A 16,154-nucleotide genomic window follows, 5' to 3' on the forward strand; every position below is an offset into this window, starting at 1 on the left:
CTTACTGGATGTCTACTATCAGGCTGCTTTCAGGCTGTTGACTGCCTGAATGAAATTTTTTGAAAATCATCCAAGTCAGGATGAAATTTAAGTTTAGGAGCTCAGGTTCAAAGAGAAAAGAAGCATAGTGTGCACGATTGTGCGTACGCGTGTGTGTCTTTGTGGTTAACTGATTATTTTTGAAAACAATGTGTGTCTTCAGTGGGCGGAGCCTGACAGATGAATCACCATATTGATCGGAGCTCTGCCTCACTTAGCATAATTATAGCTCTTTAATGGACAATAGCACACATACACACACACTCTGAATTAGTACACAACCTGTGTAGGTGTTTGCTTGTTTCACTCATACTTTCTTCCTTAATCTTTTCTCTGTCTTTACCTGCTTTCTTCTTTATCTCCTTTTACTGCTCTATTCCAGCTTTTCTCTTGTCATTGGTTTTTGTGCAATTTAATTACAGAGCTTCTGTAAGAGGAGGATTGTTGTCCAATCAGAGAACACTTCTAATTACAACCATAAGTTTGTTTACTTTGTTTTGGGGAAATACATTCGATCAGACTGGATGAATGGATGGTATGTTTGCCTGCCTCGTGTGTTTTTAAAAGTTTATTACTTTTGTGTTTCTGATTCAGAATGTCGAGCAGAGGTAGCACACACAAACTAATGTGCACGTACACATACACTCACATGCGCACACACCTGCTGCACTGCTTTATCTATAGGGATTTCACAATCATCTGCAACTTCTCTACTATTAATCATAGTGAGTGTGTGCGTGTTTGTGTGTTTAAGTTTGTGCGTGCACGTCTTTGTGTGTGTGTTAGAGATAGCACATCCCTCAACTGCATGGTTACCCGGACTGCAGCAAAAACAAGAGCAGAAGAAAATAGGGAGGCGAGTGTTTATGTCCCGCATGTGCCGGACCCGATCCCCATCTCTAGGTTTCCATGGAGACAGGATGGTACAACGTCACCAGAACACTGTCAGTACGAGCTAAAGTTGGGTCCGAACTTCGCTTGTCAAGAAAAATATTTTGAGAGGATTGAATTCCGTTTATTTATAAATCTCCACTTTGCAACAAAGTTGTCTCAAAGCACTACACAAAAAGCAAAAGCAACACCGAGCTTTATTTATTTTCATTCATTTAATTTTAGTAAAGCCAAATAATTTAAAATGTAAACTAATGGCCTATTTACATTAACTGACAGATTGTATTAAGACGTTTTGGCGTAAGGAAGTGACTATTCACATGAAATTAGGGCGGGGTTAGGGTTAAAACACGTGTGAATAACATCGCCCCTGATGTAATCCCCATACTAAGCAGTGAAGACACAAGCACTGCACAAGACCCAGCCCCAATCAAGCTGATTTGTCTCACCTGTGTTGTCCTACATACATCCATCCAGGCCTCTCATTGGCTATTCGGAGTGGTTTGACCTTTCATTCCTGCATTTTCAAGTCTTGTCAAGTTCATGTCTGTCCCTGGGCTATGCTCCCGACTGAGCTTCTGTCTGCCCTCAGTTACTTCTGCCTCTGATCAAGTCATTGGGAATGTCTCTGTTGCCGACCAAGGTTCTGTCATCAACCAAGCTCCCTTGAATGCACCTCTTTCTACGGCTATCGGTTTGCCTCCACTAACACAAGTTGGAACTCCAACTCAGACAGACTTCCTGTGTGAATTACAGTCCCTTCTTTGACGTCATATATCTACAAGCCTCTATCTACTGCCACCTTCAGGAAAGTAGAGGTGCAATTGCTGCCATCTAAGTTCAGTAATGAATCTTTCTTATTCACTCGCCTGGTCCCAAGTTTATTCTGAATTTTCCATTTTGTTAGGTTTCAGTTGCTACAGTGGAGGGATAAAACCTCTGGAACATCTGTCATAACACAAAAGAAATTCATTTGTAACATTGACAGCATGAAGGAGACAGACAAACAAAAACACTGGGACACAGAAGTTAGTGACTGCAGCAACAACAGACACTTCATGGACAGACACAGAACAGTCCCCTCTCCTACTGATGGTCTGCATGTTCAACAGAGTCCTTGAAACTGCAAAGATGGAAGCCTTAGAAGGCTTTCTGGAAACAAGTGATTCCCATCTGACCCAGGCACACAGAGCACAGCGACCAGGGAGAGCTTAGATGTATGTTACAGCTCAGACAGCTTAGAGTAAACCGTTCCCAGTGTGCACAAACGTCTGCACAGAAAATGTTACTGGCCGCAGCTCTTTAGATGAAAACTCTTTAAATTGGAGGTTCCTGCTGCGATCATGAGAATCTCCCTCTGGAGCTTCATACTTGAGCTTCCTGATGATCCCATCAAGCTGCTCATTCCTTCAGAATGAAATGTTGACGTCCTGCTTCTTTGTCGGGATGCTGAGCGGCAGGAACATTTAGCTTCATCTGTCAAATGAACTTGTGGATGTTTTGATTTGACAGATTAAGAGAAAAGGATTCTCGGAGGCTCCCAGGTGAGATCAGATGTCTGCAGCTCTGAGCTGCACCTGTGTTCTTAGCTGCTCTGTTGGGTGAACTCAGCAGAACTGTTCTTAATTCTCTTGTCTTTTGGTCTTTGATTTTTTAGTGATTCTCCATTGTTCCTTTGACTTCCTGTTGATGTCAGCTTCTGGAAGGTGTTTTGAAGCTTCAGCTGTGTTCATGTTCTCATGTTTTCTGAGTCTTTATGTTTATTGTCACGTGTAACGTGTCCCTCAGAGCCTTAGCTTTCAGTGAAGGATGTGAGCCACTGTTTGTCTGTATTATCTGAGAACCTCTCCGTCATGTTTTGGGGGCACAGAGCAACTCGAGGTGTTGCCGTCCCAAGATCATTTCTAGGTGGAGATGTTCAAAAGATTCTGATTTGAGAGTAAAAATGACAACATGCTGCTTGCTGGAGCACACAGTGCTTTATGTGTGTGTGTGTGTGTGCATGTGTGTGCATGTGTGTGTGTTTCTGCGCATGCGTTGTGTTGTGCCTCTTTTGTTTTGGCAGAAGGTGGCGAATGGCAGCAGCTCAAAGAAAACAGACAGAATCTCCAAAATGGTTGCCAACGTTTTAAGATGGCTGCCAAACACACAGATTTACACGTGCACAGACACACTTATGATGCAACTGTGCCAACGAAAGTGAAAAAAATGTATGTGTTAAAACAATGTAGAAATCTGTGTGTTTTCATGTGTGTGTGTGTGTGTGTTGCAGTTGGCAGCAGCTTCTTGGCAGCAGCGAATGGTTGGGCGTCCAACAATGGGGACGGCTGAAGAGATTCTCTCTCTCTCTTTCTTGAGAGACTTAAAGCATAAGCAGAGAGAGGCTGGCCGTGTTTTTAGGACGGCGGCGGTGGCATCTTGCAGACTCAAAGCCTCGTCTGTTGCCTCGTCTAATTTTAGCATCATCAGACGCAAGTGAAACAGCAAAAACAGTGTTAGAGCTCGGTGGGGCTCTGATGGGTGGGGGCGAGGCGATGAATATTGTCAGAATGGACGTGATGGTCGTCACGTCGATCAGTTGAGACACGTAGCAGCTTGTTAGTCTTCATTTTGACGTAGAGCGACGTGGCCAAAAAATAAAATCTCTGATTTCAGGATTTCGTTCCAAATTCGATTTTTTTCTCTCTGCTTTTACAAGAATTACAAATGATGGAATATATTTAACAAAAACTATTTTAATTTAACATCTCCTTTGGAAATTGGCCCTAAAACAAAGTTCAACTGAAGACAAGCTGTCCAAATATTTACCAAATGTTGCAGCAGATGTTTTGTGAGCTACCGCTAGCTTGATACTCGCATAAAGAAAAATACTAGAACGGACTCGGCAGACCGATTTGGGATTTGCCTGCCTTTGGTTTGATGCCCCAAGTTTGAAGTCACAACCTCAGAGACCAAAAATCTCTTTTTTTGACTCACCAGCCAAGTTAGTTGGTAGATTAAAATAAAAATCTGTCAACCATATTATTCCATTATTTTACAAAGAAAAACTATAAGTGTTATTTAAAAAAAGGATATTATGTTAAATGCAAACAGAGAGGATGTTACAACATCATGAAAACATCAGATGACGTGTTTGCAAATACAACAACGCAGCACTGGTGTGCTGGCCGTGGGGTGATCATGCACTAAAGGCAGACTCCTCTGGGGGCGAGTCATGCGGTGAAAAGCTCCACCCCCTAATCCTAATCTTAAAACAACTGCTACAACCCAGAACATGTGGAGGTTCTCCAGAGTGAGCAGCCTCTGCAGGTGAAGCAGCTCCTGAAGGGGAGGCAGACCCTTTACCAGCTTCTGCAGGTAGAGGTGAGGCAGTTCCTACAGAGTGAGCAGCCTCTGCAGGTGAAGCAGCTCTTGGAGGTGGTGCTGTTCTGTTGGGCCCAGGTGGTGAATAGAAGCTGGCCCTTCCTGAGGGACTCAAGCACTTGAGCCATCCTCCTGTCTCCGCTGTGTGAAGCTGCTGTAGGGCAGAGCCTCCTGTTTCTGTGTGTTTGTGCTGCAGTTGATTTGTGGTCTTTCTGAAACCGAGTTCATTCGTCTCTCATTTGATTAAAAGCTGAATCAGATCAATGCAGAGGGCTGGGGTGCGTTTGGTTTTATTACTCAGAGCTTGGCGTGCGGGTGGGGAGCTTCCTTCCAGTAACAAATATAAACGCCAGCTCTTTCTCTCTATCTGTGTGTTTGGCAGGTCTCTCGCTCTTCAACAGAGAAGGTGGGAGCTGATAAAATGATGAGTTTTGGTTTGTTTTAATTTTACTCCCTGCCTGCCGGTTTATTGATGAAAGCCTCACATTTAACCTATATTCAGTTTAAATCTCTTTGTCGGAAGACTTGTTATACCCACAAAAAGGTTTGGTGTAGATATAAAAATTCAAATTATACTTAATTGAATTAACAATGCACCTTATGATCTCTTTTACAAAAACGTGATGCAACAGAAAAACGGGCCTGAGAGGAAACAGCACTGAACTCTCGTTCCATCCCCTTTTTTTTCTTTATTGTTGTGCTTACATCAAGTTTATCAAATATGAAGCATTTGTCAAGAAATGTGTCAAAAAGTTTCCGTTCCTGCCGTTATCAGTGATGACGAAGACCCAGTTTTTAGCTCAAAACATGATTTACAGGATCCGATGCTCCATTGGTCGCTGGGATTTTGTTCAGTAGTTTTTGGTTAAAAAAGCTTCCAGGCTTTAAGACTCTCTGGTTTTCCTGCTGCTTGCTTTCAGGCAAGCCGATCCATTTTGGTTCAGCAGTTTAACAACAAGCTTAAGCGACGAGTCTTTTGTTCATCTGATTATCAAAAATGGTCTCATATAGAAGAACAGTTAAATGTTTTTTCTTTTTCTTTGTTTTCTTTCCGTTTTACCACCAACCGAGGGTCCTTTTATATTTTTGGTAAATCCCGCCAGATCAAAGGTGGCTTTGAGCCAAAAATGTGATTGACACGCAATTGAAGCAATCAATAAAGCTGAATGTTGGTGTTAAGGTAAACCTGCATGTGTCAGTCTGTAGCTTGTCCTTTTTGACGCTCAACCATTCACCTTAAATGACAAAACCTTCTGATTGACAGCAAACTGTACAGGCTGTAAAGGTAAAGTCATGGTAACACACGTGACCACACGCGGCCCATCCAATTCATGTGGTGTTGGTGGAGGAGATCTCTGCTGTCTGTTAGGATGAGACGCTCGTCTCCTTCAGGGACCAATTTTCCACCACAGTGGAGGAAGACGAGAGAACAAGGAGGAAGAGTCTGTGAAACTTTCCTTTATGACAAAAAGCGGTGGACAGATGGGCTTTGTCACGTTGTGTTGTTGTAAACAAGTCTGAGTGTAAACAAAAGACTCTTATTCTGAAGGAGGAGCAGAAGGACTCCTGGAAGTGGTGTCTGGGTTGTCTTTCAGGACGGGGGTCTCGTGCTCACATGAGGTTTCAGCTGTGGGGGGTGATGGGTGGGTGCAGACAGTACGGTCTGCTCCCACGACTCATTTGCATATTTAATTAACCTGCTGACGGCTGGGTTGTGGGAGTGGGGGCATTGGGGGGGGGGACAGTGTGTGAAAGTGCCCCTCCAACACATTGGCAGGAACCCCCGCCCCCGTGGTTGCTGTGGTTTCAGCCTGATGCTCTTTGTTTTAAGCTGCTGAAGCAAAAAGACTGAGTGAGCAGCATGCTGAATAACACTGATAAATGCTGCACTTTGTCCCAGCCTGGGCGGGGGGCGGAGGGGGTCTGTCAAAGGAGCAAACTTTAATTGAAGCACACAGCCATGTGGTGGGGATGTGCAGGCGCACCGTTCCAACCGTGGAAATGACCCGGAGCTTCACGGGTTCTTCAGCTGCTGCACGTCGCAGTCCTGAGTCATAGTACCTTGCTGCAGGGGCTGATGGGTAATATTTCTTCCTCGCCTTGTATTTTATCTTCAGGGGGCAGATCGATTCCTCTGAAGCCGCTAATTCATTTGTGGGGGCAGAGATGCATGCTGGGAACTGCGTTTTCGTGCATCCTTCAAGGATTTCTCTGCACGTTGCTGCAGATCAGAAAACAGGAAGGACACAAACGCACAAACTTTCAGGCGTCTTTTTTCCTCACACACACACACACACACACACACACAGCCCCATCACCACCAGCACCCTATCTGTCCAAACGCAACAACGAGCAACATCCAGGGCAGCAGAAAACTGGGAAGTCGTGGTAAAACTGCTCTCAGAGGAACCACTTTTATAACTAAAGAGAATGCATCTTGAGTAAATATAACTTGGTACTACCCACTCTGGTTTGTACATTTACAAACTAGATATGTAAAATAAAGTGACTTTGTTTGACAAGTCCCTTTTCATTGTCAAGTTTAGCATAATTAGTTATTAGATGTTGACATCCAATAGCTGTTGCATAGTTTTTCCCCGCTTTGAACTGAATAGATATACTTTGTAGTATTTTCTAATGTTTTACTCAGATGTATTAGGCCGTTGTCTGTGGGCGAAAAGTGTGAGACATGTAGGTGCCCCTCACACAATTTTACATTAACCCTACAAATACTTCACGATACATTTAGCACACACACAACAATGGTATTTTCCTTTTTCATAATGAGCTTCAGGGAAACTGCACCTTAAAGATGCAGCCGCTGCCTCCACGGACCCAAACAACCCAAAGATCAGCATCACTGTGCGGGTCAACCCTCGTACGGGTGCATGTGACCAATGCCTTACACTCGTTTCAGCTGATGGAGCATCTTGCACTTAAACTCCACCTCCAGGGGATTTTCAAACTCTTCAACTTTCATGTGTTTTTTCAGGAAAAATGTGTTGCTAATGAGAAACAAATCCCATAAGTCACTTCAGACATGAGAAAGTTTCCTGAAAGTTGCAGCATCTTTGTGGTGAAAATGATACGTTTGTAAAAATGATTTAGACAGAAAGGACAGAAACTTTCCTCGAGTTCACATCAGCGTTCTGTGCTGAAACCGCACAGAGACCGTCTCCCTGGAAGGAATCAAAGGGTAGATTCGTTCAGTCTGACAGGAAGTGTGGCTCACTGCTGCAACGCTCGCTGTTGAAGGTGCCTCCTCGTCCACAGACAGTTGCTCAGTCTGCTGCTGACGATGTCGTCCTGATGCTTCGCCGGCTCACTGAGCGCGTGCAGAAGCCGGTCAGTCTGCTGTGTGTGAGAATCCAGGTGTAACCGGAGAGCTGCGGTATGCTGATCAATAAGGCCGCTACGCATCCTCATTCACTTACAAACACACACGCAGCTGCTCTGACTGCTGTGCAGCGTCCTGCCAAACTGTAATACAGCACAGATTACTTTTTAATGTCATTTAAAGTTGTCTGGTGCTTTACTCTGCATGATAACACATTACTTCTATATTCGTTTTAATGAATTGTCTTTTCAACATAAAATCTAAAATGAGAAATTAGAGTTAATTAATACTGGACTTTATTTGTTTTAAATGAAAGCACAGGAAGAAAGACCCTCAGTTTTATTCAGTTTAGTCCACACAAATACACATTTTGAACTTTCTCCTGTGAAAAAAAAACAGAACCTGTTGAGTCTTAGACAGACTAAAACAAATAAGCAAACCCAAATGAAATTACTACACTGCAAAAACAAGACAGATATTGGCTCTTTGAATAAACAGTTTCAGATACACTTATCAGCACCGCCAAAACAAAAGAGTTAAGTCTCTCAAGCCTTACAAGAAATCTGGCTCATTTGTAATGAATAAATAAAAAGCTTGAAGTGAACACAAGCAGGAGGAAAAAAAAAGGGATTGTTATATGTTTTCGTCTTCCCTGGTGTTTTGCTGTTTTGAACAATTCGATTTTGACCAGATGGTCTGTTGTTAAGTTAGAACCAGAGACTCTGACTTAATTGCTCTTCACTTTCACATGGACCTGACTTGTTGCTTAATCTTGTGAAAAGGGACATGTGAGGATCTCTGGTCTGTTGTAACACACAGGTTACACTATATGTAACAAGGAAAATATAGTTTTAAATTCATTAGTAATGTCTTACAACATAGCAAAGTAACTAGAAGACATAACTTTGCTGAGAACATATCAGAGCAACAGAACGGAGTATTCTCTTGTCCGCTTTAGATCTTTGTGTCTCCATCACAACACACGCACGTTCCATGACAGCATACAGGCGGACACTAACTAGTGTTTGGCTGTTCTTGTGACTTCAGATGTGCTGCGCTTTTTCTTCGTCTCTTTATGACAAAAATACAAAACTCAAACTGTTTTCTATGTGGATGTTGAAAACTCACCAAATGTCACTGAACTCACCTTCCAACCAGAAAGCAAAAAGATTTTTGTTGTGTATTTGTGTCGATTGTTACTGTTGTTGGAAAAAGATTTTTGTTGTGTATTTGTGTCGATTGTTACTGTTGTTGGACCGGTCCTCATGGTTGTTTTCCTGTTGTCTCTCCAGAATCCGGTCAACCAGAAAGCCCAAACCAAGCCAGCGAATCAGACATCAAGGAGCAGCCAGAGAATGGTGAGAAGTACACAACTGTTTATTCTACACATACACACAGCTGGTTGTGTATCCTGATCACATCCTCTGCTTCTTCTGAAGAGTTTAGAAATTAAAACAAAGTGAAAATAAAAATTTAGAAACAGTGAAAAAGTTCATTATAAAGAATTCATGGATCTTTTTTTAAAGGTCCAGTCTTGAACATTCCTGTAGACTTTGTGAAGGAAGTGCACATCACAAGCAAAAAGGCTGTTGTGTTACTGTATCGCCTCTTCACTGCTCCCTCCTCTTCCTCAGGTCACCTGGGCTTTCAGGACAGCTTCGTCACCCCTGGAGTGTTCACCGTGGCTGAGCTCGTGCGAGTCTCTCAGAGTGAGTCTTTGCTCTTCATCTTCTCTCCTCCTCCTCATTGCCAGGTGGAAGAACCACGGTGCCAACGTTCTTTCGGTGTCTGAACATATTGTGTTGTGTTTTGGTGGGCTTGTATACCTTTTGTTAGTACGTGATGTGTGTGTTTGTGCAATTATAATAGTTTTTTGTAGTTTTGAATCTTTTTCTGAGGATTAGTGTGTTTTTTCAGAATGGTTTTGTGTGGTTTTGTCTTGTTGGATGAGTTGTTGGCCTTGTGGCGGTCCTCTATGGGGTAAGATAACTGCCAAAATAAAATGTTCACAGATCACAGACAAAGTTGTTCACAAATAATACTTTGTGCTTTTCAAAAAAATATGAAAACATTTAGTTTTACATTTAAATTTCTGTTGTGAAAATGATTAGTCTTTGTTCTGAATACATTATTACATTACTGATTACATTACTGTCAAAAATACATCACGGCATAAATATATCAAGTCACAAAACAGTGATTCAGCAAAGTGTGTGTGCATACTGAGGCTCATTTATTTAATTAAAATGGAATAGAACTGAACTTTATTGATTCCACTGGGACGATATTTTTTGGTTACCATAACTCTAGTTAAAGGGAGTGAAGCAGCGCTTTCCGTCGCTATTTTGTTGTTGCCAAGCGACAACAGCTGATCATGTTTAAATTACAATGCAGCCGCAGACAGTTTGTGACCCAGAAGTATTGGAAAATAGTCCACAAAGGAGTAGCAGACGTGCCACCACACTTATTACGTACAAAAGAGAAAAGTCTTTGTCCGTCAAAGAAAAGGTTGAATTAGAGATTAATAAAATAAAAACACAAAAACGAGTAAGCTACAGTAACTGGCAGCTTACTGTGGCGCCAGTTTAAAAAAGTCAGGCCACTAAGATCAAAATATCCAACTTTATTTCTTCTCCAGAAATCTTTTGCTAACATATGGTAAGCTTGTTTTGTTTTATCTTTATCTGCACAGCTCTAAATTTGGTGTAATTGTATTACTGTATTATGTTATTGTTCATTTAACTACACTACATGAGTCTGTCTTTTTTTATGACCTCACTGCTGCGACGTGATGGTTGGTGACTAATTGCTGTGACATCGCAATAACAAATCACTTGGCATTAAAACATTTTAAAGATCACAATGACAGTTAAGAAAACAAAACAAATAGTTACAAAAAACTGTATTGCATTTTAGAAAACAAAACAAAATACCAGAAATCACAATGTAAGAAAAAAAAAACATATTGGAAAACAGAATTATTTCCAGAAAACAAAATAAAATGTTAAAAAACAAAACACATTAAGAAACCAGATGAGGTAAGTTCTGTTCTGTGGGACATTTGGATGATGAAATCAAGTATCACTTCATAACTTTCGGTTACAATGATGGACAAACACGATCATCCAATCATCAATGTCTCATATCACCTGTCTTTTCTGGTTTTTCATTGTGTTCTGTTTTTTAAAATGTCGTTTTCGTCTTTTCCTTTTTGGCGGATTAGGGGTCTCCACTGAGGCAATCAGTGGTTGCCCCGCTTTAAGGGGTCGCCACAGCAAATCAGCTTCCTTCGTCTAGCGCTGTCTTCTGCATCCTCTCCTCCAACACCAGCTACCTTCATGTCTTCATTCACTGCATCCATAAACCTCTCCTTTGGTCTTCTAGACTCTTGCCTGGCAGCTCTAAACTTAGCATCTTTCTACCAATAGATTCACCGTCTCTCCTCTGGACATGTCTGAACATCTCAGTCTGGCCTCTCTGACTTTATCTCCAAACCCTCTAACATTTGCTGTCCCTCTAATGTCCTCATTCCTGATCCTATCCATCCTGGTCATTCCCAAAGAGAACCTTCGCATCTTCAGCTTAGCTTCCTTCAGCTCTGCTTCCTGTCTTTTCTTCAGTGCCACTGTCTTTAGACCGAACAACATGGCTGGTCTCACCACAGATTTGTACACCTTTCCTTTCATTTGAGCTGACACTCTTCTATCACACCTGACACTTTTCTCCACCCATTCCAACCTGCCTGCACTCACTTCTTCACTTCTTTTCCACAATCTCCATTACTCTGGACTGTTGACCATAGATACCGTATTTTCCGGACTATAAGTCGCACCGGAGTATAAGTCGCACCAGCCCAAAAATGCATTATAAAGTAGAAAAAAACACAGATAAGTCGCACTGGACTATAAGTCGCATTTTAACTTTCACAACCTTATATGACACAATCAAAGCAGACTGTTTATCTAATAATTTCACAGTAATTTTTTCTCAAACTTATTTATTTATTCTTTTCATGAAGCATCATTGGCTAACTAATACTCTGTTTTCATCCTGTATTTGTAGAAACAGTTTTCATTTTTATTGCATTTCTGAATCTATGAAATCATTGGAAAATAGAATATTGTGTTCTTAGCCTTCAAGATCTTACTGTAAAAAAAGTTTGCTGATTCTCTGAGTCACTTAACATCCTCTTAACACTTAACATACCTCATACATCAAATTGACCCAGGAACATCATCTCTGTTCCTCACAAATGAACATAACAGGAGGGTTAACAATGTATTTATTTCAATTTAGTTCTAATATAAGTCGCTGCGGAGTATAAGTCGCACCCCTTGCCAAACTATGAAAAAAAGTGCGACTTATAGTCCGGAAAATACGGTACTTCAAATCATCCACCTTCTGTAACTCTTCTCCCTGTAACCTCACTCTTCCACTTGGGTCCCTCTCATTCACACACATGTAGGCCGTCTTGTTGCGGCTAACTTTCATTCCTCTCCTTTCAAAGACAAACCTCCACCTTTTATAACTTCTCCTCCACCTGTTCCCTGCTCTCGCTACAAATCACAATATCATCCTCAAACTTCATAGTCCATGGTGATTCCTGTCTAACCAGCCTGTCCATCACCATTGCAAGCAGGAAGGGGCTCAGAGCTGATCCCTGATGTAATCCCACCTCCTCCTTAAACTCCTCTGTCACCCCTACAGCACAGATCACCACTGTCTTACAGCCCTCGTACATGTCCTGCACCGATACAAATCTTCACTATCTGCTTTTAGTCTAGCTTTAGCTACTCTTTCTCCTACCTTCATTTTATGGATCATCAGCTTTTTTCCTCTGTAGTTGCTACAAATCTGCACACCTCCCTAACTCCTTAAAACTGGGCACCACACTTTTCCATTCCTCAGGCATCTTCTCCCCACCTAAGATCCTGTTGAGAAACCAGTCAAAAAGTCTACAGCCATCTCTCCTAAATACTTCCAAACCTCCACGATATATCATCTGGACCAAATGCATTTCCACTCTTCATCCTCTTAAACTCCCCCCTCACTTCACTCTTACTAATCTTCGTTACTTCCTGCTCCACAACAGTCACCTTTTCTATTCTTTGTTCTTTCTCATTTCTTAATTCATCAACTCTTCAAAGTGTTCTTTCTGTCTTTCCATTACACTACCGACATCTGTCGATACATTACCATCACCCTATCCTGCTGCACATCCTTCCCAGCTCGGTCTCTGTGTCTTGCTACTCTGTATAGGTCAGTCTCTCCCTCTTTACCACCCAACCTAGCATGCAAGTCATCATAAGCCCCTTGTTTGGCCTTTGACTCCTATATTTTCACTTTACTCTGTATATCCCTGTACTCCTGTCTACTCTCCTCAGTCCTCTCAGTGTCCCACTACTTCTTAGCTAGCCTCTAACTCCATAAACACACCTGCACCTCCTCCTTCCACCACAAAGCCTCCTTATCAATTGTCTTCCCTAATGACCCACCAAGTACACTTCTACCTGTCTCCATGATCACATTGGCTGTAGTTATCCAGTCATCTGGGAGTAGCTCCTGACCACCCAGAGCTTGTTTCAACTGCTTATTAAAAAGTCATATAGCGTTTCTTCTTTGTCAGCTTCCACCAGTTTGTCCTCTTCTCTGCCTTTCTTTCTTCTTCTCCTTTATCACCAGAGTCATCCTACACACCACCATACTATGCTGTCTGGAAACACTCTCACTCACTACTACTTTGCAGTCACTGATCTCCTTCAGATTACACAGTCTACACAAGATTTGTTGTATATCTGTGTGCGTCTACCTCCACTCTTATAGGTCACCCTATGTTCTTGCCTCCTCTCCAGGTATGTATTTACTAAAGCCATTTCCACCTTTTTTTCCATCTGTCCATCTACGTTCCTCTCCTGGATACCAACCTTGCCCATCACCTCCTCATCACCTCTGTTTCCTTGCACCAACATGTCCATTGAAAAAGCACAACTCTCTCACTTCTGGTGATACTCATCATCACTTCATCAAGGTCCAATCAGAGCGTCTCCTTCTCCTCCAGCTCACATCTTACCTGTGGGGCATACCCACCAACAGTGCTTAACATCACTTTTCTATCACACTCCCTACAAACTCCTCCTTCAAGATAACTCCCTCTCCCATCTCATGACTGAACAACTTGAACCCTGCTCCTAAGCTTTTAGCCTGGCTACCTTTCCACCTGGTCTCCTGGATACACAGTATGTCTACCTTCCTCCTCTGCATCAAGTCAACTACCTCTTTACCTTTCCAGTCATAGTTCCAACATTCAAAGTCTCTACTCCTAGTCCAACACTCATGACTTTTCTCTTCTCGCTCTTCCTACCAACACTCCTTCCTCGCCTAACAGTAGTCCAGTTTTTACCAGTTGGTTTGATTTCTGGAAATTATTTTTATTTTCCAAATTTTTTTTCTTTTTTACGGAAACCATTTGTCTTGGGGTTTTTTTACATTTTGGTTTCTGAAATTTTGTTTTGTTTTCTAAAATGTAATGCTGTTTTTATCATTTGTCGTCCTTTTCAAATTTTCATTGTGATCTTTAAAATTCTTTTTCGTTGAGTGATTTGTTAATATAATTTACACTTCAGGGCCACTGTACTAATGATCTACATAAAAAATAAAAAAATAATGCCAAAATATGACAATTTTAAAGTAATTTATAGAACATATCACTTGTCAGTGCCTTATTGTTCATCGATGCCGAGACGTCTTTTATTTCTGACATTCTCTTAATCAGTCTTAATCAGTAAATATGCGCACTTTGTTAAATACCTGTGACACTAACTATCAAACAGAAAACCTGTTGTTTTCATTTTTTTTTCAAAAGTGTGCACAACTCTGTCTATAAGCATACATTTCATTTTGACAGTGATCGTACCCCATAGTGCTGGCACATCAAACTTCATCAGCCACAGTAGAGTAACGTCTTCATCATCATCATCAGCTGCCTCCTTGTGAGCTCCTGTAATAACCTGGAAACATCACTGTGCAGAAAGGCGGGCGAGCGACACAGCAAAGATGAACAAGTGAGCAAGAGCGAGCATGACCTTTAAAAAGTGCCGACATGCAGGAGAGAGATAGTGACAGAGTGGATCTATATGAGTCTGTCGATCGCCCATCGCTAACAATAGGAGAGGTAAAGTGCCTGTCAGCACAGACACGCGTGTGTGCACACACACAAAGCTCTGATCAAAGCGCATCGACCACAGCCTCCTGTTCACCTTCACACGTGCACGCTCACCACTCCAAAATATAACTTGGTCCATGTTAAAACCAGTTGCTTTATGGTGGATAGACCCCCCACCACCACCACCACCGCGCTTGTGTAATTTGCTGAGTCACAAACGAGGACATTCAGATGGATGGAATGAAAACTAAAGCTGAGATAAAAACTCAACTTCTTTGCCTTATTTCTTTGAACTGAAAAAAATTGGGGGATTTTGTTCAAATTTGCAAAAGTTGAACTGACGAGTCAATTTTTAAGAATAATTTTGTCTTTTTTAACCTTGTTTTCTGTATTTACACTCATGTGGTTAGCAGGAAGTGATGTCACAGTGAAAGGAAACACAGCTGGTTAGTTGCCAGAGTAACTTAAACTACATCAAATGACCAAATTACATCTTTGCTCTTTAAGATACCAATTCAGGAGCATTAAAAAAAGAGACCTGTCACTTATTCCTAATACCCAATTATTTTTTAGTTTATCAACATAAAGCTCATTCTGCTCTTAAGTTACAGTGCCTTTTTAGTCATCAAAGACCCACCCTACGGAAGCGATTCTGTTGCATAATTAAAAATAAAAGTAAAAACCTGAAATGCTTTTTCATTTTCAAAATGTAGCTGCATCAAATGACTCAAAATTAAAATGAAAAATCTATACTTCAAAATGCTTTTTCATTTCTACTCAAAAACCGCTTTTTCTGTGTCATAATTAAAATGAAAATGCAAAGAGGGGGTTCCATTTTCATTTTAACATCCACCCTGCGAACATTGTCACATTATTCAATTCGAATAAGCATTTCCAGCGGGGAAGCAGGGCGATGACGTCAGTGCCATCTCTGTGTGTCCGGCTGCTAACAGACACGTCGTCCAGGTGACAATTAACAGTTAGAGACGCTACGGTTGCTAGGCAGCTTACAGACTTTGAGCCGACGTTGTCTCTCTCCGTTTTGATAGTGATAGTTTAAAAGTGACTTTTCTTTACAAAAGTGTCCGGAATTTTGGAACTTTTCCCACGCAAGACATTATTGTTGTTCTAATTTAACTCCTTGTTGGACAGAGCCACCAACTTGCAAAAGCACCACACACCAACACTGTTTTGAGTCACGCTAAGCAGAGCAGGAAGTGACCTCACGGCGCTGCAAAGTCTGATGCATGGACACTTGTACACTGTTGTCGCATATTCTGCACGGTGACATAAAACTGGAGGTAGGATAGGCTCTTTAGTCGGAGTTTGCTCCGCCCCCCTCAACCACCAGCTAAAAATGGT

General features: G+C 41.7%; 1 protein-coding gene across 9 annotated transcripts in view; it reads left to right on the forward strand.

The window, feature by feature from the left end:
* Positions 1-16,154, forward strand: part of nfia (nuclear factor I A) — a 123,790-nt gene that overhangs the window by 72,413 nt on the left and 35,223 nt on the right. For all 9 annotated transcript variants that reach the window (XM_023954066.1, XM_023954067.1, XM_023954071.1 and 6 more), the window contains exons 3-4: positions 8,923-8,988; positions 9,265-9,339. In XM_023954066.1, the coding sequence (XP_023809834.1) occupies positions 8,923-8,988; positions 9,265-9,339 (141 nt within the window). The remainder of the gene's footprint in view (positions 1-8,922; positions 8,989-9,264; positions 9,340-16,154) is intronic.

This window comes from Oryzias latipes, chromosome 4, assembly GCF_002234675.1.
Source record: "Oryzias latipes chromosome 4, ASM223467v1".
Lineage (NCBI taxonomy): Eukaryota > Metazoa > Chordata > Actinopteri > Beloniformes > Adrianichthyidae > Oryzias > Oryzias latipes.